Here is a 24,105-nt window from a genome sequence, read left to right as displayed (position 1 = left end):
AACCATTTAACTCAGCCTGACAAACATAACACTTCATGAGGACAGAAAATCTTAAGGGACCTAGCTAAGCAACCTTGCTCTGACCTCAGCAACACGAGGACTCTCTTTCACTTTGCCAACATCTATGTTGTACACAGTGGTCTGAATAAAAGTGTACATGTTGTGTAGCATAGTATTGTAAGATGTGCCAAACACAAAGTGTGCCTTAAACAGTTCGTCAAAGGCACCAAGAGAAGAGGTCGACTTGCATGGAATGGCATGCTGATCGAGAACGATGAAGAACTGGTGAACTGCATTCTTCTGAGGTCCCACGGCCAGGAGATAAGGCTGAGCACTAGCAGTGATGTTTCAAAGATGCTCCTCAATGTTTGTTCCACTCTGAGAAGACAAAGCAAATTGTACAAAACCATCACTGATATGTTAAACAATAGAAAATTACAACGAAAAAAAAAACTAAAACAAACCTTCTTAAAGACAACAAGATGTTTCTCTGCTTGAGAGGCAGACACCTTTCCTGGTCTCTTTCGGCCTTGGGCAGAAGGTGGGATCAGATGCAACAGCAGTAGTATAGAAGAGAGGTCAGAGTCCCAAACTGTTTAGACAGTATATGTTAGTAAAACGTCAATAATGAAAACTGAAACTAAATAAATATGAAAAAATGAATGGGAACTAAATATTTCCCCCTTATGTTCCATAAAATCTTACATAAACATTATTAAAATTAGTAATATTAAATTAATCTGAAACATCTTACCAAAATTAACACCCTCTTCTGAGTCATCAGGAAATTGAGCTGCTAGCAGGAGTTCTTCTACATCACTGGTGGTTGGAAGCTTTCTGGACTGCTGAATCACTTTTTTCTTGAATGCAGTTGTCCACTTCTCCAGTAGCTTGCCTGACACTTCTTCTCCAAACATCAGAACAAAGTCTTGCTCAATCTAAGAAAAGGAATTATTATTAAATATAAACCCCTGCAAGCACTGAACAAACTTATTTTAGACAACAATAATGCATTATTTAAATCCTTAAAAATGATCATAAACACTTTACCAAGCCTTTAACGTCTTTGAAACGTGGAAAGACTGTCAATATATCGCTTGACTGCATAGGGTCCAGAACCAATTTGCGGCGATAGTCAAATGTCAATTTCCATCTTCTTCTTGACTGTGTCCTCATCAGCAGAATGTTTCATAAACGCAATTGCTTCCTTGCATTCATCCTCACTCAAGACAATCTCTGGAGTAAACTCTGACTCCCGTCTTACAGTTGGTCCACCAGACATCCCCTCAGAAGGTGATCCTTGTCCTGATGAATAAAGCATCTTACTAGCTTCAAAACTGCTTAGAGAATGCCATATGCGGTTAATACTTAAACAAAAGGGGAAGCTCATCTTTTTATAAATAAAAATGCCTCAGTTAAAGGGATAGTTCACCCAAAAATGAAAATTTGATGTTTATCTGCTTACCCCCAGGGCATCCAAGATGTAGGTGACTTTGTTTCTTCAGTCGAACACAAATGATGATTTTTAACTCCAACCGTTACGGTCTGTCAGTCGTATAATGTGTGTCAATGGGAAACGATCGGTTTGTGGACATAGTGGTGTTTTAGAGCTTAAAAAATGATATAAATACCGTTCAGTTTCTCACACAAACTGATCGTTTCGTGTCTTAGGACATCAGTGTGTCATCACGAGCCGCAGAGTTTACTTTGGATTTGTCTGTGCATGTTTTTTTTACTCTTATAGATTGTGTTACCATTTCAATGCATTATTTGACTGACAGACGGCAGCGGTTGGAGTTAAAAATCATCATTTGTGTTCTACTGAAGAAACAAAGTCACCTACATCTTGGATGCTCTGGGACTAAGCAAATAAACATAAAATTTTCATTTTTGGGTGAACTACAACTTAAAGGCAACTCAGTAGCAACAAAACTGCTGTGAAATATGGCACAATGAGCTATGAAAAATAACGAATAAACCAGGCGATTTCATTCTGTACCTTCAAATGATGCTCGTCGTTCTTTAGCCAAGCCTCTCTGTATAGTCTTGATTCGCCACGCCAAGTACCCAGTGCCACTCTCACTATCATAGTAATGCTCCTTAGAAAGACAAAAATACAGAAAGAGGGAAAAAAAAAAAAAAAAAAAAAAAAAAAGTTAAATAAATAGCAAAATTCACCACCTGTATTATGGGTGTGTGATCAGCATTTAAGACGTCAACACAGAAATTAAATTCAAAAACAGTGTGATACTTACATAGCCATTTTTGGAGAAGGGGTCACTGAGGTAAGGGAACAAAGCCACAATTCCTCTGGCGTATTTTTCTTTAACCTGCCGTGGTGGTGATGTACTGTATAATTAAAAAAAAAAAAAAATCCACTTCTCTTTAGCCCAGGTTCAAAAAGCAAAAGGTGATAGAACTACACTGAGAGATCATATATACACCAGTTAATGATATGCAGATTACCCATTCTTTTCTGTCATGTCAGCTGCCAGGATGTTCACCATTTTCCTTCTCGTTTCATCCCCCAAAGTTTTAGTTCGGTTGTATTCATTTATTACATGCTCCCCACCAGGTTTCTGGACAAGAATGGATTCTACCAACTTCATAATAATAAAAAAATAAATAAATAAATAAACAAAACAAAACAAAGCATGAATATGGCATTTTAAGAACAAAGCATTAACTTAATTTTTTTTTTTTAATGTTTTTTTTTTTTGATGCTCACCTTTTTAGCTTCTTGATCTAGCCTCATTCTTTTACTTGAAGAGCTTTCTTCAATAATCACTGTGTCCTGTGAATCAGTGGAGTCAATAGATGAAGACAGGGACCGATTTAACTGCACAGGAGAGGCTGGTGGAGAGGCATGTGGAGAGGCAGGTTCCAAGTCTAGTTCCATAAATGGGGGGGAGGGGAAAATCTTCACAATCCTAAAAAATAAGCACTAAGAAAATTTCTAGCAAGTAATGTAATAAATACAAACCTGCACCATGTTTTATGGTGAGAACTCCAACTGATGGATCTTTAACTACATCCTCAAAAACATCATCATCCACCTCCGTCCCTGATTCATCAACAACCATCACATTCTCGGGTACAGTTGGGACACCGAACTTTAAAAAAGCTGGAAAGAGATATGCAACTAAATGAGAAAAGGCATTACATATTAAAATGTTGATCAGTTACTTTTTGCATTTGCTCTGATGTTCAGAGTTACCAGCATGTGACAGTATATACAGGGCTTGACACTTACTTTTCCCCAAGGAGCACCTGTGCTTCTCAGTTGCATTTAGAAACTTTAGGGGCAAAACTATTTCTGCTTTGAAGCTTTCATTTTAATTTTTAGTTAGAAGTTTTAATAATGTTGTTGTTTTAGTCATTTTTATTAGTTTTTGTTCATTTTTGTTTCAGTTTTAGTTTGGTGAAACGTAAAGGGTTACTTCAGACAAAAATACAAATTGTGTCATTATTTACTCACCCTCATATCGTTCCACATAACCGCGTGGAAACTGGACAAACTGCCAAACTTTTGTTTATAAACAAGCACGAAATACACTGGGACTCTTATTTTGAAATGTCTATGCTTTATTACTGCAGGTTGCTCAATCAAATTCAGAGGGAGATAAAGTATGCATTCTTACAACCGTATACAATATATTACAATATAAACACTGTGACGTAAACATTGTTATAATTGATCAGCATTAGTTCATAAGCAATCGCTTGGCATAAATGTGCGTCATTGATTGATAACTAATTCTGAGCATGCTGAGCCAGCATGTCGAACGCACAACAGCGCCGCGTTCAGGCTTTTAAACGTTAAGTGCTCACATTGATTTAATGCAATCAAATAGCCTTTAGAAGTTTAATATTCACATTAGGCAGTAACGCAATTTATGGCTTATCTTTCCATTCCCAAAATATAAGTCGCCTTAAAATGACTATTAAGACGTTTGTTATGCCATTTAAGGTATTGAAGACATTTTATGATATTACATTCAAGAAAACTGATCGCAGGGATTTTTTTTTATTCGTACAGGTGCTCCAAAATAAATTTTACAGTTCGCACACATCTATTTTCAGTCACAAATGCAACTGTAATAACAAACAAGTAATTGAAATATGATTTTTAAACCTAAAATAAAATACTAAAAAGTTAAAAAGTATTATTTTTTTCTTACCAGCAGACAAAAACTCCTTCAGGTTCAGCTCGGTTATTTTAACAAATTTCTGAGCATCCCCAAGTTTCACCTTAAGCAGCATGTTCTGTAGGCCTAACCTTAGGTGACCTAGTTTTACACACATGACAGTGGAAAAAGGTTAGATACCGAAATTGTTGCAATAGTTTGCATAGTCATCACTTTTAACTAAGTCTTTGAATATGAACACTGCAATTTCGACTATCTAATGTTAATGAAAAACTTAGCGGCTAACCTTAACTGTTAATGCTCCACTGTGACGTTGGATAATTTGACGTTTACAACTAACAATATACAAAAGATAAAAAAGTTCGTCGAGACAAACTTTAAGTTGGCTTGAAAAAGCCTAGCCAGAAAGTTTGAAACAGTTTTAAAAGTTTGAAGTTTGAAGTTTAAGTTTTAGTTTAGTAGTTTAATAGATAGATAGATAGATAGATAGATAGATAGATAGATTTTTATCAAGATAAATACAGGAAGTTGTCAAAGAAAAACATATAACACGTCATCCTTGTCATCGCAGAATCTGACCAATGAGAATAAAGTGTATTAACATCAGGGATTTCACAGCCAATTTTGAACAACTGCGACGCCTTACCATCACTACGTGAAACCCTCATACCTCACTAAGCTCATCAATTTCATCCCTCAACTGATCATTACTTAGATATACACATAATGCTTTTGAGTTTCATGAGATAGGGAGCTTTTCAGCACCGATGTCCATGGCTGGAGCTGCACTTACACTGTACTCCTCGTAAGTGTTAATCAGCAGCACCTTAGATAGATAGATAGATAGAAGATAGATAGATTTAGTTTAATAGATAGATAGATAGAAATAGTCAGATAGATAGATATATTTAGTTTAATAGATAGATAGATAGAAATAGTCAGATAGATAGATTTAGTTTAATAGATAGATAGAAATAGTCAGATAGATAGAAATAGTCAGATAGATAGATAGAAGATAGATAGATTTAGTTTAATAGATAGATAGATAGAAGATAGATAGATTTAGTTTAATAGATAGATAGATAGAAATAGTCAGATAGATAGAAATAGTCAGATAGATAGATAGAAGATAGATAGATTTAGTTTAATAGATAGATAGATAGAAGATAGATAGATAGATTTAGTTTAATAGATAGATAGATAGAAGATAGATAGATTTAGTTTAATAGATAGATAGATAGAAGATAGATAGATTTAGTTTAATAGATAGATAGAAATAGTCAGATAGATAGATAGATAGATAGATAGTAGATAGATTTAGTTTAATAGATAGATAGATAGATAGATAGATAGATAGATAGATAGATAGATAGATAGATAGATAGAAGATAGATTTAGTTTAATAGATAGATAGATAGATAGATAGATTTAGTTTGATAGATAGATAGATAGAAATAGTCAGATAGATTTAGTTTGATAGATAGATACATAGATAGAAGATAGATAGATAGATTTAGTTTAATAGATAGATAGATTTAGTTTAATAGATAGATAGATAGAAGATAGATAGATTTAGTTTAATAGATAGATAGAAATAGTCAGATAGATAGAAATAGTCAGATAGATAGATTGAATGAGTTTGAATGAGTTTAAATGGCTTGGAAATAGGAATGGCAGTTTAATTGAGTCTGTGTGTTTTAATTTGAATTTTGACAGTTGGACGGAATGTTCAGATCAGCCAAGGCAGTTCAATGAAAGTCAATGGGATTTTTCCAAGTTTTAATCAGCATTTTTAGGAAAACCGTAAGTCAGAACAGTCTGAAGGTCTGGGCCGAGTTTGGTGGTTGTAGCTTGAACAGACTAGGAGGAGTAGCAATTAGAAATTTTAGTCTAAGAAGAAGAATAATAATAATAAGCTTAAATAGTAGATCAGTAAGTTGGCTTTTTCAAAGCCAACTTAATTAGCAGGATATAACAAAGCTAACTACAACAGAAATACAAATTAAATACGATCATTGACATAATTTAAGATTCATCATTACACTGTGACAAAAAGTTAATTCTCCACCATACTGCGAAGTTGCAAGTTCTATTCGGAGTTTGACCCTACCGAATTGGACAAAGTTCATCAAATTACAACCTACATGTATGCTGTAATATTAGCACATTTATTCAAAAGTGATGTTTTAATACGTTACTTAAAAGAGCTTACCTTTTGGTGCGAGGTGAAAGAAAATGGCGGTTGCGACGACGACCAGAAACTTCTGTTCAAATCCTTGACGTTAGCTTGAGGGGCGGAGCTTAACAGAGTAAAGTTAACGAGGCAGAATTAACTCTGATAATTTTCACCAACACTAGAGGGTATCTTTCACTATTTGTTGTTAAGTTAACTCCTTAAGAGTAAATGTAGAGTAACACTGCCTAATTAACACTGCCGATTTTACTGTGTATAAAGAATTCATGCATTTACAAACCTCATTTGGATAAATATGATGTTACACAGGAAAGCCTGTCAGTGATGGCTGTAATGAAAAGAAAAGACACATAACATATATACCTATCAAATAGACTAATACAGATTGAAGTTGTGATCAGTCTCTGATCTGGGTAGTGACAGCTATTGGGGAACTCACCATCTTCATGGCATCAAGGCCACGTCCTGAAGAATCTCAGTGCCAAACGCTGGGGATCACATCTCATCTGATCAAGAGCACAGCCATAATTGTAAGAACCCTAATGACATCTTTATCCCCTGATATTGTATTGGTGATTTAATTCAAACATTTTAGAGGCTGAGTATGAGCAGTGTGTAAGCTGACCAGATTTATGTGAAAAATAACTTTAATGCCATTAAAGTATTTAAGTATTTGGTAACAGTTTTCAATAAGGTCCATTAGTTAACATTAGATACTAATACATTATTAAAATCTTGTTAACATTAGTTAATGCACTGTGAACTAACATGAACTAACAATGAACATCTATATTTTCATTAACTAACATTAACAAAGATTAGTAAATACAGCAACAAATGTATTGCTCATAGTTAGTTCATGTTAGTTAATACATTAACTAATGTGTAACAAATGAAACGTCTTGTAAAGTGTTGTTACCAAATATTTAGTAAAATGTATTTAAGAATGTATCAGTAAAAAATACACACAAATAAATAACTCAAAAAAGATGTCAGTGTCAGAACCTTACAAACTGTAATATTAAAAAAATAATTTTGCAAAAGAAAATAACATGCATGGTGATATAGGTAAAATATTTTGTGAGGCAACACTTTGGAATGGGAAACATATTTACTATTAACTTTTGCTTCAAACTCTTAATATACTGCTTACTAATAGACAGTAAGGTAGTTATAGCGTTTAAGGGTGGATATCAGGTAGGATTTAGGGATGTTGTAGAATAAGGTCATGCAGAATAAGGCATTGATATCTGCTTTATAAGTAATAATAAACAGCCAATATGCCAATATAATAAGCAACTAGTTTAAAGTGAGAATTGTTCCCCATACTAAAGTGTTACCCTTTGAGGAAAAAATGCATATGAAGTTATTTAATGAGCTCACCTGAGTTTCCTAAAGTAAACGTTACTCCTGTCAGCAGCTCTTCCCCCTCCGGTGTTGTTGATTTGTTCACTCCTGAAATCACAGAACATTTTTTCTTCAATGTGATTGAAGAAAAAATGTTATTAAACATTAAATGTAATCCAGGTAATTTGTTTACCATGAAAGATCATTTCATTTCGTTTCATTTGATTTTCACGCTTCCTGTAAGGGATGTCAGTACAGCAAATTAGCTCACTTCCAATTACCCATTGACAGATTACCAAAAAAACCTTAACAAAAAGCCTCTCTTCTGAACATAGATGTGATTAAAAACGCAAACTTTCATAAGAGCTCAGTATATTAGCCAAACAGTTCTTAAGACACATAACATATATACCTATCAAAATAGACTAATACAGATTGAAGTTGTGATCAGTCTCTTGATCTGGGTAGTGACAGCTATTGGGGAAACTCACCATCTTCATGGCATCAAGGCCACGTCCTGAAGAATCTCAGTGCCAAACGCTGGGGATCACATCTCATCTGATCAAGAGCACAGCCATAATTGTAAGAACCCTAATGACATCTTTATCCCCTGATATTGTATTGGTGATTTAATTCAAACATTTTAGAGGCTGAGTATGAGCAGTGTGTAAGCTGACCAGATTTATGTGAAAAATAACTTTAATGCCATTAAAGTATTTAAGTATTTGGTAACAGTTTTCAATAAGGTCCATTAGTTAACATTAGATACTAATACATTATTAAAATCTTGTTAACATTAGTTAATGCACTGTGAACTAACATGAACTAACAATGAACATCTATATTTTCATTAACTAACATTAACAAAGATTAGTAAATACAGCAACAAATGTATTGCTCATAGTTAGTTCATGTTAGTTAATACATTAACTAATGTGTAACAAATGAAACGTCTTGTAAAGTGTTGTTACCAAATATTTAGTAAAATGTATTTAAGAATGTATCAGTAAAAAATACACACAAATAAATAACTCAAAAAAGATGTCAGTGTCAGAACCTTACAAACTGTAATATTAAAAAAATAATTTTGCAAAAGAAAATAACATGCATGGTGATATAGGTAAAATATTTTGTGAGGCAACACTTTGGAATGGGAAACATATTTACTATTAACTTTTGCTTCAAACTCTTAATATACTGCTTACTAATAGACAGTAAGGTAGTTATAGCGTTTAAGGGTGGATATCAGGTAGGATTTAGGGATGTTGTAGAATAAGGTCATGCAGAATAAGGCATTGATATCTGCTTTATAAGTAATAATAAACAGCCAATATGCCAATATAATAAGCAACTAGTTTAAAGTGAGAATTGTTCCCCATACTAAAGTGTTACCCTTTGAGGAAAAAATGCATATGAAGTTATTTAATGAGCTCACCTGAGTTTCCTAAAGTAAACGTTACTCCTGTCAGCAGCTCTTCCCCCTCCGGTGTTGTTGATTTGTTCACTCCTGAAATCACAGAACATTTTTTCTTCAATGTGATTGAAGAAAAAATGTTATTAAACATTAAATGTAATCCAGGTAATTTGTTTACCATGAAAGATCATTTCATTTCGTTTCATTTGATTTTCACGCTTCCTGTAAGGGATGTCAGTACAGCAAATTAGCTCACTTCCAATTACCCATTGACAGATTACCAAAAAAACCTTAACAAAAAGCCTCTCTTCTGAACATAGATGTGATTAAAAACGCAAACTTTCATAAGAGCTCAGTATATTAGCCAAACAGTTCTGAAAACGGTTATGCTAACGAACTTTTTCGAAAAAAATAAACTATTTCAATAAAGTAAATATTCGACAGAAGTGTGTCAATTACAGGTAAGAAACATATCCAGAACAGTTTTATATTATTTATGTGATTTTAGGGACTAAACTCACCCGAAAGCAGAGAAAGCAACAGCGAGAGACGGAAATTTTGCAGCTTGTCCGTTACTGCGGTGCACCGTTAACATGGTAACGTTAACTTCTCAAGTGTTTGAACGTTCAAAGCACCCGCCCATTAAAGCACGTAAAAGTCACGCAGTATTTAAACATCTACCATTACCGATTTATGACCTGATCCGTTTATTTTGCAGAGGATGAGATATGTTCAAATAATTTGGCTACTTACAAAAACTTTTCTGAACTAAACAAGCTGGGCTGACCTAGCATTCTGCTGCTCATCTTCCCTTCGCCTCCGAGAACTTGAGATTACAAACTGCCTGTAGTAAACCGAGTGCCTTAGTAACTTTTAAGTGTCACAGAATTATAAAAAGATTTTTCTAATTTACTTAAAGTGAAAACTTACCTGAAAACCACAGATGTTGCCGGAGTCACCATTTCTCTCGTCGGTTGCAGAGATGGTCATGCGCAAACAGAAAAGCGCGGCATATCGGCCTGCAGTCGTGATCCGACCCAAAGCCGACGAGCTGGAAATAGAGCTCTGACTGAAGATACGTGCCTATGCCTGGCCGATCCTTATTAGATGTTACAGATATGAGGCCGACGTTCCGCTCTGGGGCCGACGTCGGCCACATGTATGTGTGCTATCTGGGAAGGGAAGTCACTCGACACTATGCACCATGTACCCAAGTTACAAAGCGTGTCGTTCTTTCTGCTGTTAGACAACGAGTCCAACTCCGCTTTCATGCGGATCAATACGACATGCTATGAATGTAACAATGCGAACGAGCACCGTTCGGTCTCAAACAAATGCGTGCTACTGCACTGTACGGCTCTGCTGATGTATGTAAAGAGCAAAAGAGTATGATTATAGACCCAACGACATCAAAATGCATAAAACGATGGAAATACTTATCACTGAGATGAAGTGGCTGTTGTAGTGATGACGAGAGAATATTGAAGATTGCTTTGATGATAGCTAGGCCCTTTTATGATACTGCTGAAATGAAATTCGAAAATAGAATCCACGGGTGGACCTGCACACTTCTTAAATTTAGAGACGGCGAATACGATCACTCTCATAGTGCGACCGCTTCAATGAACGTTCAAAATGATAGGCTAACGTGAACTTAAATGACGCTGCAGCATTATATCCCATCTAAAATAAACGTTTTCACATTGTAGTACATCGGACTACCGCTAACATTGTCTGTGTGAATATTTAGATAATCACAATTATAGGCCTGTACATGCGTCGTGAGGAACGTCAACTGCGAACTGAACGCCGGCGATGGTATCTGCGAACACGATAGTGGGTGGGAACAGAACTTATATACTCAGGTGACGTGTAATGATTGGTTAGATAATGAGCAATGACGTGCATTAGAGTCTTCCGGGTAGAACTTCCGCTAAACGCTCCCATTTGTCTGTCTATTGCATTTCTGTTCTAGTACATGATAGAAATTTTAAAGGTGCCATAGAATTGAAAATAGAATTTTCCTTGGCATAGTTGAATGATAAGAGTTCAGCACATGGAAATGACATACAGTGAGCCTCAAACACCATTGTTTCCTCCTTCTTATGTAAATCTAATTCGTGCAAAAGACCACCGACAAACAGGCGAATCTCAACAGTACACCGACCGTGACGCAACAGTCGGGATCATTAATATGTATGCCCCCAACTTTTGCATATGCCAGCCCATGTTCTAGGCAGGCAAGGCAGTATTAACGTCGTGGAGTTATACAGCCGAATCATCAGACGTTCTGCAGGTAGGCTATTGTGAAGCCATCAATCAAGGACAATAGCGAAAATGGCAGATGGATCCTTAATAACTGTTCATGATCCATGATATCATGATATATTTTGTGATATTTGTAAATTGTCTTTCTAAATGTTTCATTAGCATGTTACTAATGTACTGTTAAATGTGGTTAAAGTTACCATTGTTTCTTACTGTATTCACTGAGACCAGAGCCATGTCGTTATTTTCATTTTAACCTGAAAACACGTGTAGTCTGTATAATTCATAAACACAATTTCATTCTTTATAAATCTCTCCAACAGTGTGTAACGTTAGCTTTAGCCCCGTTAACCATAAAGCATACTATCAAACTCATTCAGAATTGAATTTTAACAAACATCCACAAAATGCATGCCATACTTACGTGATCTGATATGCTGCATCATGAACAGTTTGTAAAGATCCATTTTGAGAGTTATATTGTGAACTTCTGTAGTGTTTATTTAATGTTTAAGGCAGTCGCAAGCTTTGGGGTGGGGAGCACGAGCATTTAAAGGCGTATGCACACAAATCAGAGCTTTTAACTGCCTATTTCCCACCCCAAAATAGGCAGTTAAAACATGGTATAATAATAAAAAAAAATCTATGGTGTATTTTGAGCTAAAACTTCACAGACACATTCAGGGGACACCTTAGACTTATATTACATCTTGTGAAATGGAGATTCTAGGGCACCTTTAAATCAAACTTTTTGGTGTCCATGCCTGTAACACAAATAATATTAACAATATACTGTTAGCCTGTTGTAGAAAGGACATGTCTTGCTCTAAATCTTTTTATTAGTAGAACAAACACATTTTTGAGAAGAATACGGAATCATCATGTGTTTATATTACGCGACATATCAACAGAAGGGAAACCAAAATGTGGGCCCAGTACATTTGTGTTTTTCATTTCTTCAGTCCAAAACTACACGTTTATGTAAACCAAACCAAACTCCATCCTGTGAAATTGTAGCTCATATTTATTTTAGAGTTCACAAGTTCGCCTGCACATTCAGTCTGAATGGTTAATGGTAAAACAAACTTGGCTTGCTGTCCTCGAAGGAGGCTCGAACCCGAGGCTCGGCTCAAGCTCCGAGTTAAACCCCCCTATAACAGTACTGCATAGAGGGAGAATAAGAGAAATAGAGGAGGAGATAGGGAGGAGGCGGGTTGCTGGAAGAATTGTCGCTGGGATGACGCAGTGACTGGTGCTTATATATGCTTGTAATGATGATTGAAAGGACTGAATGTTTAGGCTCCTCCCGAACCTACGTTTGGAACTACATTTATTTTCTGAATCAAGATGCATCAAACATAATGACATGATCGTTTGTATTTGATTGCATTTCCTTTTTTATCTTCCTTTGTCCTGGAACAGTCACATGTGAACATACCTGAAGTGAAACCAAACCACAAAAATGCTCTTTTACCCTCAATTTCCTCACAGTTCTGAACATTTGAACAGAAGCTTCTCAAGGTGTACTACATATTTTTAAGGCATTATTAGAAACATAATGTTTCATAAATCTCTCCAGGTTAGATTGTCCTAATTCAACACATGGCACCAGATGCTCATGGCACTTAAAACAGATTGTGGATGGCCTGCTGTAGTCTTGATTTCTCTGCGGTGTATTTATGAATTGTGATCAGTTAACTATGGAAGCCCGTTTCCGCCACTAAAAAAAAAAAAGAAAAATATTAATAATAATAATTGCGACTCAGAATTCTGAGATATAAAGTCGCAATTGCGTGATATACAGTCAGAATTCTGAGATATTAAGTCGCAATTGCGTGATATAAAGTCAGAATTCTGAGATATAAAGTCGCAATTGCGTGACTTTATAACTCGTAATTGTGAAAAAAAGTCAGAATTGCGAGAAAAAAGTCAGAATTCTGACTTTATATCACGCAATTGCGACTTTATATCTGAGAATTCTGACTTTATATCACGCAATTGCGACTTTATATCTGAGAATTCTGACTTTATATCACGCAATTGTGACTTTATATATCAGAATTCTGACTTTATAACTCGCAATTGCGACTTTATATCTCAGAATTCTGACTTTATAACTCGCAATTGTGAGATATAAACTTGCAATTGCAAGTTAAAAAGTCAGAATTCTGAGATAAAAAGTCGCAATTAATCTTTTTTTTTTTTTTTTCAGTGGCGGAAACGGGCTTCCATAGTTAACATTGTGGTTTGATGCCCTAATTTAGGACTCTTATATGAGATTTCGTACCAGCATCAGGCAGGTTTAGGACAATGTATTCAGTAAGGATCGATTTTACATTTATATGTGTCTTCTCTTGTTGACTCCTCCCTCTCTTATCCTGAACAAATAGAAATGTAAACAAAGTTACGGATGTTTTAACTGCTGCATTATTGCCTTTTTCAATGCTGTGTTTTGGATGTAATTATATGTATTTTTATTTAAGTCAATATTAATTGGAGTTTGGGTCATTTGCTATATAGATTTGGACTGTAAACACTGAACGGGTCTGATCAACATCATGCTTGAAAACTAATTAACTGAGAGCACAACTGTATCCAGACTCATTTGTGTCCATTCATCAGTACTTCAAAATCTTTCCTTGTCTTGCTGAATTCATTACTGAAGAATCAATACAGTGAAGGTTAAGATGGAAACGCATATAGTCTAGATCTAATGTGTTGAACATCCTATACACCCCAGTTTTATCTTTCAAATTACTAGCATGTATTGAAGATGCAGCTTAATAATGTAAAATAATTGGTTACTATAAAAGTAAAGATGGAATTTGGCAAACTGGCGCTTTAAGGAACTTCACAGAATTTGTCATTTAAACTACTGAAACCAATACAATGAAATAAGCTGATCTGGAATCATTCTGAATTTCAGGGGACACCTAAAACTTATATTACATCTTGTGAAATGGAGATTCTAGGGCACCTTTAAATCAAATTTTTGGGTGTCTGTGCCTCTAACAATTTACTGTTAGCCTGTTGTAGAAAGGACATGTCTTGCTCTAAATCTTTTTATTAGTAGAACAAACACATTTTTGAGAAGAATACGGAATCATCATGTGTTTACACTGCATTCCAAATTATTATGCAAGAGACAAATCAGTAAGATTTCTGTACAATAAACATTCAGATTTTAGTTTTTCTAAGAAAATGTTTGTTTGTTTATTTATCCATGTCTTTTTAGATAACTGGTATCAATCTCAGACAAAATAATTTGCCAGGTCTATGGAAACCCTACTTAGAGGTTGTTCCACATTATTAAGCAAGTCACAGTTCTCATGCAATATGGGGAGGAAGAAAGATCTTTCTGAAAATGAAAAGCATGAAATGGTGCAATGTTGTGCAAAAGGCATGAAAACAACTAATATTTTGTGAAAACTGAATGGAGATTATCAAATTACCATAAGATTTGTGAGTGATTTAGAGCACAGCAGAACTCGGTCAGATAAAGGCTTATTGAGGAAAGTTCCTGTCAAAAAAATTAATTGTATTAAAAGGGCAGCTATAAAAAAAGCCAGTGTTGAGCAGCAAACAGGTATTTGAAGCTGCTGGTGCCTCTGGAGTCTCAAGAAGCTCTCCATGCTGGCTGGCAGTTGTGCGTAAAGATGCATTTCATCCACTCCAAACCAAACCTCACAAAGAGAAACATTTACAGTGGGTTTAGAAATACATGAAGACTAATTTTTAAATAGTTTTATTCACTGACTAATGCCGTACTACAATGGATGGTCTAAATAGATGGATTTCTGGATGGTTGGTGAATGGCCACCATGTTCCAACAAGACTGCGATGTCAGCAAGGAGCTGGTGGGTGATGATTTGGGCTGGAATACTGGGAAGTGAGATGGAGGGTATTAAAATGACTTTTGCAAGATATGTGGAGTTCATAATAATTCATTTTCAGCTATGGTTTAAAAAGGAGGATAGTGCACAGTACAATGCACTATTGTACAATGCACTATGCACTATCCCATGCTGCAAAAAAACACCACAGCAATAAAACTGTTTGAAAATGTATTTCTACACCCACTGTAAATGTTTCTCTTTGTTAGGTTTGGTTAGTGGTGTCTAAAATGCATCTTTACGCACAACTGCCAGCCTGCATGGTGAGGTTCTCAAGACTCCAGAGACACCAGCAGCTTCAAATACCTGTTTGCTGCTCAACACTGGCTTTTTTTATAGCTGCCCTTTTAATACAATATTTTTTTTTGATAGGAACTTTCATTAATAAGCCTTTATCTGACTGAGTTCTGCTGTGCTCTAAATCACTTACAAATCGTATGATAATTCGATAATCTCCATTCAGTTTCACACAATATTAGTTGTTTTCATGCCTTTTGCACAACATTGCACCATTTCATGCTTTTCATTTTCAGAAAGATCTTTCTTCCTCCCCATATTGCATGAGAACTGTGACTTGCTTAATAATGTGGAACAACCTCTAAGTAGGGTTTCCATAGATCTGGCAAATTATTTTGTCTGAGATTGATACCAGTTATCTAAAAAGACATGGTTAAATAAACAAACAAACATTTTCTTAGAAAAACTAAAATCCGAATGTTTATTGTACTGAAATCTTACTGATATGTCAATTGCATAATAATTTGGAACGCAGTGTATATTACGTGACATATCAACAGAAGGGAAACCAAAATGTGGGCCCAGTACATTTGTGTTTTTCATTTCTTCAGTCCAAAACCACACGCATATAAGTGATTTTCATCACTTATATGCTAATCTGAGATCAGTTTAATGCTTTTGTTATTGCTGAGGAAGCAATTGCATGAGTTCTCTGCATACTGTGGTTGAGGCACCCCAAAACCAAATTTGCATAGTTGTTGGTAGCAGAATGCATGATGTTGGAAGGAATCTGGTCTACTGAAAGTGTGCTGAACTGGTTTATTTAAGTTGCTTTCAGAAATGCGTGAGGTAGCTTTGATGCTGTTTGAATTTTTTGGACAACTGGTAACCGTGTAAAACCTTGTATGTTGCTCATAGTGTTTTTTTTTGTTTGTTTGTTTTTTTGTTTTTTTATTGTATCACTCGTGTCTGTTTTTTTTATCCATTGCAATTAAGTTTAAGACAACAAAAAACTACAGTGCAGTGGAGGGGAAGTTATATTCTAATAAGAGACTAAGAAATAATTATGGCCATTCTACCATTGCTAAAACAACATCTAATGGTGGTCTAAGACTTTTGCACAGTACTGTATCTTGGAGAGTATCCACACTTTCATCCATCTCTGTTACACAAATAATGTGAGCATTTTCTATCTATGTCAATAACAACAAGGATTGTTACACACTAAAAGTAAACACTAAAAATAAAACCTTTTCAATGGTTAACTCATCTTTTGATCAGAACTTCAGCAGCATTAACAAGAATGAGCCACCTGAGGTTGGGGAATGTACACATATTGGCAGGAAACACTCTTTAAATGTTCCATCAGCTCTTTCTCTGGTTGATATGAGTATCATTAAAAAAAAACAAAAAAAAACACAAATAGTAAAAAGAGCTATATTGTTGATAATAAATTAATTTTTAAATAATTAAAACAGAAGAGGCATAAAACGTTTATTTCCTAATAATCTGAGAATATTTGAGCAGGATTTGACTTAGAAAATTAGACTTTTCTAATTTTTTGTGAAATGGTGGTGAATTTTACAGAATTTTTAACAGGTATTTGTGAATTTTATAGCAGATAAAAGCCCCGTTGCCCAAAATAACATATTGTGTTCTGCAATAACTTTTTATTGATCAAGCAAAGAAAAATGCCAAGTAGCTAAGTTGTTTTCTGTGTTTATGCCATGTGGGTTTTTAGACCGTAGTTTGACAAAACACCCCCCCCCCCCCATCTCTCTCTCTCTCTCTCTTTTTTTATGAAAAGGAAGTGGTTCAATGTTCTTACATTCTCTTGCAGCATTCATATTTATATTCATACTGTTAAAAGACACAAGAAACATTCTCTAGATCTCACACTTAACATACATTAACAATACATTTCAAGCATACATTAGAAACTTGAAAAATCAGCGCTTCAGTTGCATTTGGATTTTCACCAGAGAAATACAGATAATAGTGATTATAAGAAACACAGCAATATTTATGCTGATCAGCAGAAAGTTGATCCAGGATAGAGATGACTTTGATTCATCAAATCCATCTGAAACAAATAAAGAACATTTACTCCAAGAATCTGCATTTTTCTATCATCAGATGAAAATGTACATTGATAGCAATGTGTTTTTGTTTCCTATCAAATTTATTTCCAGAGATGAGCCTCAGCATGGGGAATGAGTAGGTACCTGTTGTGTCAGCGCTCACTGTCTGAGTTTTCTCATGCATATCTGTAGTACAACAATATCATTGTTATAATATAAACTATACTCTATATATATATATATATATATATATATATATATATATATATATATATATATATATATATATATATATATATATATATATATTTGTGTAAAAAATAAATGCAAAAAAATACAGTATATTATATAAACACAAGTGCTGTCAATCGATTAATTGAAAAAAAAAATAACTGATCAAATTTTTTTCAGTAATTTAATCGGAATTAAAAACATTAAAAATATTGGAGTTTAATATTTTTAAGTTGTAACGATGTTACAGTTATGCTGCATGTTAATGTAGAAACAACTTTAAGACAGTATAAATATTTGTTTAATGGCATCTTTTTATGAATGAAGTCCAGTATCACTGATACTTATACTGTTACTGATGTTTCTATGAAATTGTTTTTTGTTTAAATATTAATTCTAGACATTCAGCATTACAGTATAACTAAAAGCTATCAAGTTCAACATTAGGCTTTAAAAAAATAAAAATAAAATCACTTTTAATTTAAGAGAACTTAAAACAATCTTCATTTAAACCCATTATAAAAAATGTCATATTTACCTGTGGCCTTCCTACCCATCTAACAGGTAGGAAATATACAGAAATTGAATAAAGTTATCAAACACGTTAGTTTTCACTGCATAAATTATAAATTAAATATAGATTAATCCTTATTAAAGCTACAATTTTCTCTGCTACCTTTGTTGTTTGATTAACATTAATGGCAGACATCACAACAACTGTGTAACAATTCCAATGGAGGTGAGCATAGTTAGAACCCAAGTGTAGTTCCCTTTCGAAAGGGAACTCAACTCTGCATTGGAATACGCAATGGGGAATGTCACATGACCCAGGTGTCTGAAAGCCAACTATCCAACAACTCCAATCCCTATTGGCCGGCGACAGCCTATGACGTAATATGGCGCGACCCGGAGTATAAAGGAGCGCCTATGGAAGCAGTCAACATCTCATCGTCTTTCGGTCTGTTCTGTCTGATTGCGACTACATCGACTCCGGTAAGGTTTTTATATATGCCTTACAAACGTTCAAGAGAGTGTGTTTATCTATGTCCCAGTGTTTGACACTTGATATACACATTTTTCTGGGCGTTTTCTGTTTGGAGAGAAGCACACATAAACAGTGCTTGAGGGTGCTGTCTGTGTGTTTGTCTTGTTTATTGTGAGCGTGTCCCTATCGGGACACTCCATTCTCGTTTGTCAAAAAATTAGGGGGTTTTGGGGCAAGCTGAAGTTGACAGACTGGCTAGAGTATATGTTGTCCAGGCCACAAAATGGCCGCCTCTTAGCCACCTGTTTAGAGTAGCATCTCATCTGCTGTTTTCTAGAGTATGCTGCCATTGAAGTAAGCAAGACAGGTGTTCAGGGTGGCCCCTCCAGGCCACTTTCTGAATATACTTCTGTATCATATTCAGTTACTTTCATGCTGTAGGCCCTCTTGGCCTCCATGAGTATGTGCCCATTGCATGGTCTACCTGTTAGGTGAGCTTAGTACTTCCCTTTCGGGTTATGTACATAATAGGGGTGCAACGGTTCAAATTGCTCACAGTTCGGTTCGTATCACGGTTTTAGGGTCACGGTTTCGGTACCGTTCGGTATGTTAGGGAAAATAGGACTACTGTCAAATAAAAATAAATAAAATAAGAACAAACAATCAAACTACAAGCAACATCACAAATAAGTACAATAAAGCATATATTCAAATAAAATAAACAGTGCTTTTCAGGTTTTTCAGGTATCTAACAGCAGTTTTCAGGTACAGAAAATGGATAAAGTAATCAAATATAAAATAACACTGCATATTATCTTTACTGTATAAAATAAATAAAGATTAATCATTATTGAAGTTACAAAAACTATTCAGTCAAGAGCAGTGAGTGATTTCTTTGTTATTTGTTGTTTGATTTAACATTAAAAACAGGCAGCAGGAATAGTTTTTTTTCCCTATAAGACATCCACAATCCAGTACATATACTGTTACACGTGTTGTCTTTCTCGACTATTATACGTTCACTGAAGATATAACCGACTATGTTTGCTAGGATACTCGCCAAGGCGGGCATGTTGACGTAATTTTTGTATGAATTTGTCCGCTGAAGCGCAAGACTTGAAAGAGAACTCAGTATTTGTGTGCTGACTTCAGATTAGCGCACACAAATCTTCTCACAGCGCGTGCGAGTTCTCTTTCGCGTCTTGTTCTTGAAGGTTTAAATCAGCAAGGCTTAAATGAGTTTAGTTTAAACACAGATAGCAACGTGTGCTGTTCAGGTCTCAGCTGCGCTCGCGCGCTATCAACACCCGGGTGATGACGGCATAAATTACTGGACATTAGAGCATACGGCACTCGAAGTTAACAGTTTACAAAGAGTGACTGTTTTGTCCACGCTTTTTGATTATCGTTGTTGTAACGTTTTGCGCATCCATTGACTGAAACATACATTATATGAACTCTGTCTGTCTGTTTTCCACGTTGCTATTTTAAACAAACCATATTAACCAATAGATGCGTCGTCCTTCGAGATGGACCGCGGTGCAAATGCATACCGAACCGTAAGTGGAGAACCGTACGGTTCGATTTTTTACCAAGAACCGTTGCACCCCTAGTACATAATAGTGTTGCTCCCTAAGCTCCCTTAGCTCCCTAAGCTGATCATGGTGGTAGGCCTTGATTAGGCCTCCTCCTAAGATTCAGTAGTAGGCTGGTTTGTGCTCCCCTGAAGCATCAGGTGTTTAGCGCACAGCCTCCTTAGTGCATTAATTAAGCGCTGAGTATGAGGGTTCATAGCACTCAGCTGAGTTCTGCTCTCCAGGATGCCCGTCTCTATGCGTGGGTTTGAGTTGCTCCTGCCCTTTTGCAAGTCACTCTTACCCGCTCCCTTCTGTGAAGGATGTGTTTTTGAGATTCTGTGTTCAGACAGGGATTGGCCAAGACTAGGCTCGTCTTACGATAGACCAGGTCAGCCTCCCTGGTGGCACTGGGGGTGACTTCATTCCCCTCTAGTGACTGGTCGGGGTTCCCTTCGGTTCCCTGGCCTCATTTCCTAGAAGAGACCACTTTGTCTGCGGAAAAGTTGGTCTCAGATGCTCTAGCGGCCTTATTAGGCTTTCGAAAGGGAACATCTCAGGTTACGTATGTAACCATAGTTCCCTGAGAACCAGGGAACGAGACTCTGCGTTTCCTTGCCATGGTTCGGGTAGCCTGCCTGCAGAACAGTCCCTCAAGACGATGGATGTTGACTGCTTCCATAAGTGCTCCTTTATACTCTGGGTTGCGCCATATTATGTCATAGGCTGTCGTCGGCCAATAGGAATTGGAGTTGTTGGATAGTTGGCTTTCAGACACCTGGGTCACGTGACGTTCTCCATTGCATATTCCAACGATGAGTCTCATTCCCTGGTTCTCAGGGAACTATGGTTATATATGTAACCTGAGACGTTTTATTGTAACATAAAACATAAACAAAACATAAACAAAATATAATAAAGGCCTGGCTTGGCTTGACAAACATGGCATGAAAAAAACAAGAAACTCACCAACAATGGTTACAGGGAACAAAGCTAGACAAGCGAACACTGGAATATGAGGGCTATAAATACAGAGAGACTGATAACAAACAAGGAACACCTGTGAACATTCAAGACAATGAACCAATCACAAAACAGAACTGAACCACATTACTAAAATCAACCAATGACAGGCTTGTTCGACTTGATGCAGCGCCATACAGACAGATCGGCGTCTGACTTGAAGCAGTGCATGCCGGTAAGAAATTTTGTCTGATGTGAGACAGCGCCAATGCCATATGTGACTGTGATGTATGGCATCAAAGTACCGCAAGAGGGATTAGAAATCAGCCGCCTGAGTCAGCCAGCGCAGTTTCTCAAGAGGAGCTGCATGAACACTGATGATGACACAGCTGTTTCATGATTGGCCGGATTCACCGCATGACAATGATTGATGAGTGTTTATTGTCACGACTTCAGTTCCACTAATTTTTAATCAAAAATCTGTTTTTATAACAGTTAAAGCTTTTTTTATGTAGTCGCAATGTTATATTGTGTCATGTTTATCAAAATAAAACTGATAAAAAACGTAGACCCCACTACATTGGTATTTAAATAATATAGGCTTATGTTAAACTTTATTCTTGTAAAAACAGACACTGTAAGCAGTACATAAAGTATTGAATAAAAATGTCTCTGAAAAATCAGTGTATTAGTCAAATATTACATTTATTTCACTTCAGCTGTGATAAAGTATGCAAACGCAGCGTGAGCGTCACTTTGAGAAGCAGAAAGTGTCCGACTTCACAACAGGGAGCACATGGCAAACATAACATACAAAGCAATGAAACAAAGCATAAACTTGAAAAATAAACCATGAAACAAGAACATGAAACATAACACCAAAACAAAACATTACAAACTGGTTTATTAGACTGCTGTGACCTCCCACTGTCAAACTTGACGCGGATCTGACACACATCGCATTTTCTCACAACTCTTTAAGTTCATTTAAGACATTATTTAAAGGATTAGTTGACTTCAGAATTCCTGATAATGAAGGCCCAAATTGCAGTTTCAATGCAGCTTCAAAGGGCTCTACACGATCCTAGTCAAGGAATAAGGATCCTGTCTTGCAAAATGATAATTTTCTAAAAAAAATAAAAATTTATATACTTTTTAACCACAAGTACTCGTCTTGCACTAACTCTGCTATGCCCCACGGATTACGTTATCACGCGTGATGTAGGCGAACGTAGTGTAAGATAAGCATTTGTGGTTAAAAAGTGTGTGTGTGTGTATATATATATATATATATATATATATATATATACACACAGAGGTATATATATATTAGAAAATGACAGATCGTTTTGCTTGACGAGACCCTTATTCCTTGTCTGGGATCATGTAATGTAAGCTGCATTGAAACTGCAATTTGTTTTCCTTTGTTTTCCCTTAATTCCCTTAACTGAAGAAAAAAAGACAAACATCTTGGATAACATGTGGGTAAGTAAATTATCAGGAAATAATTCTGAAGTCAGCTAATCTAATTTAAGACTGCTCTTACTCAACAAAGCGGGCATGTTGGCATAATTCTTTGTTCAAGCACAAAAAAGAATTCGATACTGGCGCTCGTCTTTCTGTGCACACGAGTCATGTGTGTGCCACACACAACATTCACAGACAGCATGTTTACATTTGTCTTTTCTACAAACAAGAAAAGATGGTTTATAAACATTTGCGTGCTTATATGGTTGAATGGTTTATAAGCATTGGCATGAATAAGAGCGTGATCATATAATAAATCTATAGCCAAATTATGACGGAAAAACTGATGCTGTGTTAATTGTGTTAAATGTTTTAACGCATTAAACTGTTTTGTAAACCGTATTAACTGTTTTTGTGAATATTGATAATGTATAACACTTAATAGTATTTAATAAAATTGCTGATCTTACAAAACCATAAAAAAACAAAGGGAAAAAAAAACAATAACAGTAACATCAGTACTTACCCCATCCCTGTTTTTTGTCTGAAATTTGAAGTGTGATTCCTTCATCAAAATTGCGTTTAAAATTTCCATCCACATTGCAATCTGTGATACACTTTAGGTTGTCTGTGTCATCTAAGGACAGGTTCTTCAGTGTCAGAGTACCGAATGTGTCATTGAATAATCGATATCTGATACGCTGATCATATTTTTTTGTATACTTTATATTTTCCATGTTACTGTCATTTGGATTTGGAATTGTCCACTGGAATGTGCACTCCTCAACTCTCTCTCGATCAGATTCTACCTTGCAATGAATAACTGCTGTGTCCCCCACCTGATAGAGGTCCTGATTGGGGTTCTGAAGTACCCAAACTCTGCTAGAGCCAGGAAAGATGAGAGCTACACATACAGAGTAGCACACAAAATTATTTTTTATACTGCTAGTTTTATAAAGTATATTCTTTACCTTAAGATGCACATTAATACTAGAATAAAACAGAACTAAGCAAAAATATCAGAAATTGACTAAACATAATTTAAATCTATAACAACTCACCTAAAAGACAGAGAAGGATATAATCACTGAATTTACTTTGTTTGTTCATGATTTTCGTTCTGGCAGTCCTTGCATAAATGCATTCATTTCCTGTGCTCAAACAATAAGTTGAGACTGACATCAGACCACACTAACCACTGATACTTGCTGCAGGGCATACGTATTCTGAACTACATAGACGACTGGCTAATTTTAGCACAGTCGGAACAGATGGCGGTTCGACATCGAGATGTCGTTCTCGC

The 24,105-nt window shown here is 35.8% G+C and overlaps 2 protein-coding genes and 1 long non-coding RNA gene across 3 annotated transcripts; all 3 read right to left on the bottom strand.

Moving 5' to 3' along the window:
* Positions 1-1,147: 1,147 nt before the first annotated feature.
* On the bottom strand, positions 1,148-6,610 carry LOC125244387 (the record flags this gene model as incomplete). The annotated part of the gene is made up of 8 exons (XM_048154477.1): positions 6,361-6,610; positions 4,182-4,289; positions 2,984-3,124; positions 2,729-2,889; positions 2,467-2,603; positions 2,256-2,349; positions 2,000-2,099; positions 1,148-1,305 (listed from the first exon to the last, which is right to left on the bottom strand). Coding segments are annotated over exons 2-8 (873 nt in total), but the record flags the coding sequence as incomplete, so codon positions are not given.
* Positions 6,611-8,180: 1,570 nt separating this feature from the next.
* LOC125246385 lies at positions 8,181-11,450 on the bottom strand. Its single transcript, XR_007179832.1, has 3 exons — positions 10,034-11,450; positions 9,125-9,218; positions 8,181-8,247 (listed from the first exon to the last, which is right to left on the bottom strand). It is a non-coding gene; the product is annotated as an uncharacterized LOC125246385 (long non-coding RNA).
* Positions 11,451-17,009: 5,559 nt separating this feature from the next.
* LOC125246337 lies at positions 17,010-24,005 on the bottom strand. Its single transcript, XM_048157302.1, has 4 exons — positions 23,864-24,005; positions 23,329-23,706; positions 17,727-17,768; positions 17,010-17,584 (listed from the first exon to the last, which is right to left on the bottom strand). Exons 1-4 carry the CDS (start codon positions 23,982-23,984, stop codon positions 17,451-17,453), a joined length of 675 nt encoding a protein of 224 aa, XP_048013259.1. The 5' UTR covers positions 23,985-24,005; the 3' UTR covers positions 17,010-17,450.
* Positions 24,006-24,105: the final 100 nt, after the last annotated feature.

Source organism: Megalobrama amblycephala, linkage group LG14 (assembly GCF_018812025.1).
Source record: "Megalobrama amblycephala isolate DHTTF-2021 linkage group LG14, ASM1881202v1, whole genome shotgun sequence".
Taxonomy (NCBI): domain Eukaryota; kingdom Metazoa; phylum Chordata; class Actinopteri; order Cypriniformes; family Xenocyprididae; genus Megalobrama; species Megalobrama amblycephala.
Note: the sequence above shows the minus strand (reverse complement) of the source record. Positions and strands in the feature narration are given on the sequence as shown.

Bases quoted from the DNA above. Each gene is read 5' to 3' on its own strand.
- LOC125246337 (XM_048157302.1), bottom strand. From the start codon at position 23,984: ATGTCAGTCTCAACTTATTGTTTGAGCACAGGAAATGAATGCATTTAT. The intron at 23,707-23,863 runs GTGAGTTGTTAT...CTGTATGTGTAG, and splicing joins TATCCTTCTCTGTCTTTTAG to CTCTCATCTTTCCTGGCTCT. The intron at 17,769-23,328 runs GTAAGTACTGAT...GTTGTACTACAG, and splicing joins AGACAAAAAACAGGGATGGG to ATATGCATGAGAAAACTCAG.